Genomic DNA, 3522 nt, shown 5'->3' with positions numbered 1-3522 from the left:
CTTTACTTACTCTCAATCATTCTCTCTTCCCCCTCATCTCCCCCTCTCTCTCTCTCTCTTTCTCTCTCTCTGTCTCACTCTCTTTCCCCCTCTTTCGTTCTCTCGTTCTTCTCTATGAATCTCTGTCTTTCTGGCTACCTCTGCAAAAAATCCGTCCCCTCTGTATTTCCATTTTCTTTAGGAGTTCTCCGGCTTTCTTCCCTTTTACTTATTTTACGTCGCTCATTTATCAAGCTGCTATCAAGCCCCCCTCCCCCTTCCATTCCCATTTATTACTTCTTTTTTTATAGTAAAAGAGGTTTCTCTATTTAATATCTCCTCCGTTCCTTTGTTGCCCTGCTCACTGATATCCACGCTTTGGTTTCCTTTTCTTTCTTAAAATCATATCATCACTTTCCACCCCGTAAATTTTCTCGAGAGGCTGTCTGTCATTCCTCTTCCTGCCTTTTCTGTCGTGTCTATCTCTTTCTCTCACTCTCAATGTCTCTCCCTCTATGTCGTTCTCTATGTCTGCTTGTCTCCCTTCCCCACTCTCTCTCTTTCTTCTCTCTCTCTCTCTCTCTCTCTCTCTCTCTCTCTCTCTCTCTCGTTCTATTCTCTATACATCCAACTTTCTAACCCGCTCTTTTTCCCTTTATATCTCTTCCGTCGTAGCTCGTTATCCCCCCCCTCTTTCTCCCTCTCTCCCCGCCCTCTCTTCTATCTATCTATCCAACTCTCTACCCCGCTCTTTTTCCGTTTATCTCGTCCGTCACATCTCTCTCTCTCTCTCTCTCTCTCTCTCTCTCTCTCTCTCTCTCTCTCTCTCTCTCTCTCTCTCTCTCTCCCCATCCCCTCACAATCTCTCTGGTTCTCGCTCTCGCTCTGTCTGTCTATCTATCTTCCTCGTCCACAAATACACATCTTCTAGAACTAACCGTAGGCCTCTTCTACAACTACGTGAACACACAGAAGTGAAAAAGAAAATATAGCAAGAAAGGCGACGACACTTACATATCAGAGAAGATCCCAAGCATCAGTCCAGCGATCAGCTTGCCCATCATCATGGACATATTGGCGTAGGTTCGAAATTCTTTTCTGTCACAGACGAGATTCAGCTGAAGGTGAAAAAAAAAGAAGAAATAATTAGGCCTACAAAGGTCAAGACCCTCATGAATAGGATAGGCTAAAACTTGAAGGCCAGGAAAACCACAACAATAACAATAAAAACAACAGCAATGACAACAACGACAACAACGACGACAACAACAACCACAACAACAGTAGCAACAGGAAGCAATGGCTAAAATAACAACCACAATTATAACAGCTACAGTTGTCACCATCACAACAACAACAATAACACCAACAACAGCAATAACGATAACAACATATACCACAACAACAACAGCAACTGCAACAAAAAGCACAATAACCACAACAACAGTACGAACAAAAACTACAATACTTTCGCCAAAACAACAACAATAACCATAACAACAACTACTACTACTACTGCAATAACCATAACAACAACTACTACTACTGCAATAACCATAACAACTACTACTACTACTGCAATAACCATAACAACAGCCAGAACAACAATAACCACAACATCAAGTCACAAAAGTACAGTAAAACAGAAACAACAACTAAAATAACCACATGATGATGAAGATAATAATAACAACAATTAAAAACCAGTAAAATGGCAACAAAAAAGGGGGCGGGGGCTAAAACAAAAATAATAGTTTGCGACAGATTTTTGAGCCATAATCGTTCATGGCGGAAAGTAGGGTAACAAACGAAGAAGTAGGCCTACCGATTCTTCTAGATCTAGATTCTAGAGAATTATTTCTTTTATAATTATTTTAAAACGGTATTTACTTTCTGGACGTCCCTCGTATTTAGAACATAGATCTATAGATCTCGACTAGAAGCTGTGACTTGTATAGATGAAGTACACGTAGGAGATCTATTAAGTAGTCTTGTTGGTGACGCACAGATCAAATTAAACTTAATATGTCGGTTTATACTAAATTAACCTTTTTTATGAAACTGAGACTACTAGATCTAGATGCAAGGCAGCGTCCAGGGAAAAAGGAGCAGGGGCAGACCGAAGAAGAGTTGGGAGGACAACATCAAGGAAAGGACAGGCCTGAAACTCAAAGACACACTCAGAAAAGCTGAAGAGCAGAAGGAATGGAGGAAGCTGGTGGCCAAATCTTCAAAAGCGCCCCGACGGACATCCAGTCTACGGGATAGGTGAAGGCTCAGAAGGCGAAGGTGAAAACAATTTCAACCTGCTCTCCGTTAACTGTTAATGAGAGTGGAGTCACACTTTCTAAGCCTGAAAGCCATGGTCATTACTTTTGGTTTTATAGACATTTAGTAATTCAGTGCAAGGTAGCTGTTTTCGCACCACTGAACAAATATTTCTTCTTCTTCCTTGTATGTTGATGCTGGTCGTGATGCAAAGCAAAAAACAAAAATCCCCCCAAAAACAGCCGTCAGCAAATTTTACCAAGGGTGTGTCTGTATTGTGATTTCATAGTCGTATTTTGTGTACTGTGTAAAAAAAAAAGCTGTTAACATAGTTTGTATTTATGCTGCTCATTTCCATTTTCTATTAAAATGCCCAATGCGGGTGAGATTATTCATTACTCACACAATGCGTGCACCAAAAATAGAAAACAATAAAACCTCATTAACAGTTATAGTAAAACTGAAATTTGAAGGTTACTGACAGAATGAAACATCCATTTTTTTATAGACAGAACAGCATGCTCGTTCTCTCTCTCTCTCTCTCTCTCTCTCTCTCTCTCTCTCTCTCTCTCTCTCTCAGTCTCACCGTCAGATGATAAAATAACAGTTTATCGTTATGATAAGTATATGCATTTCTGAATAATTAATGCTAGAGATGATGTTGCTTTTGCTAAATTATTTTGAATATTAGGGGGCTCTTCCTATTATGATTAGAGTTCGTTAGATAAATGAAGACCAAAGTAAGAAAAGGAGCGCTAGCCGTATATCCTGTAATTTTATTTTGGGGTTTAAAGAAACAGTTTTCATGAGTAAAAGTGAAAATAGCAAACAAGTTCAAGAGGTCAAATGTCTGGGATACATCATAACATTCAATGCCTAATTTTCTTGAGAAAGAAAACGAAAAATCCTAATAACTAAAGAGAGACTCAATAAAAATTAAAATGAATCCAATCCTGAAAAATAGAAATACCTCAATGACTACTACAATAACGATTCTAAAAAGGTATGTGTGGCCACCCTTCTATACGGCTGTGAATGCCGGACAATTACCAAAATACTTAACATGAAACAGAAGCAACAGGCATGACGTGTCTTCTAAGAAGACATGACAATTTAATGGTCAGTAAAGAAATCGGGAGTACACTGGAACAGCGACCGATGTTAACCCTATTTTTCCTTAGACAATGTATTTTCTAACATTAAAATAGCGAGCAGCTCCTTAGTATAATATTATTGTTTTCTTTTTTGGGGAGTAATCTATAGACAGTGAAAGAT

The 3522-nt window shown here is 39.1% G+C and overlaps 1 protein-coding gene across 1 annotated transcript in view; it reads right to left on the bottom strand.

Moving 5' to 3' along the window:
• LOC101860991 (organic cation transporter protein) overlaps positions 1-3522 on the bottom strand; it is a gene marked incomplete in the record, with an annotated part of 41342 nt that overhangs the window by 23384 nt on the left and 14436 nt on the right. Inside the window, 1 exon segment of the mRNA XM_005105115.3 lies at positions 994-1097. Within this exon segment, the coding sequence (XP_005105172.2) occupies positions 994-1097 (104 nt within the window).

This window comes from Aplysia californica, unplaced genomic scaffold (genome assembly GCF_000002075.1).
Source record: "Aplysia californica isolate F4 #8 unplaced genomic scaffold, AplCal3.0 scaffold00452, whole genome shotgun sequence".
In the NCBI taxonomy this organism is placed as follows: Eukaryota; Metazoa; Mollusca; class Gastropoda; order Aplysiida; family Aplysiidae; genus Aplysia; species Aplysia californica.
This window is presented reverse-complemented; position numbering and strand designations above follow the sequence as displayed.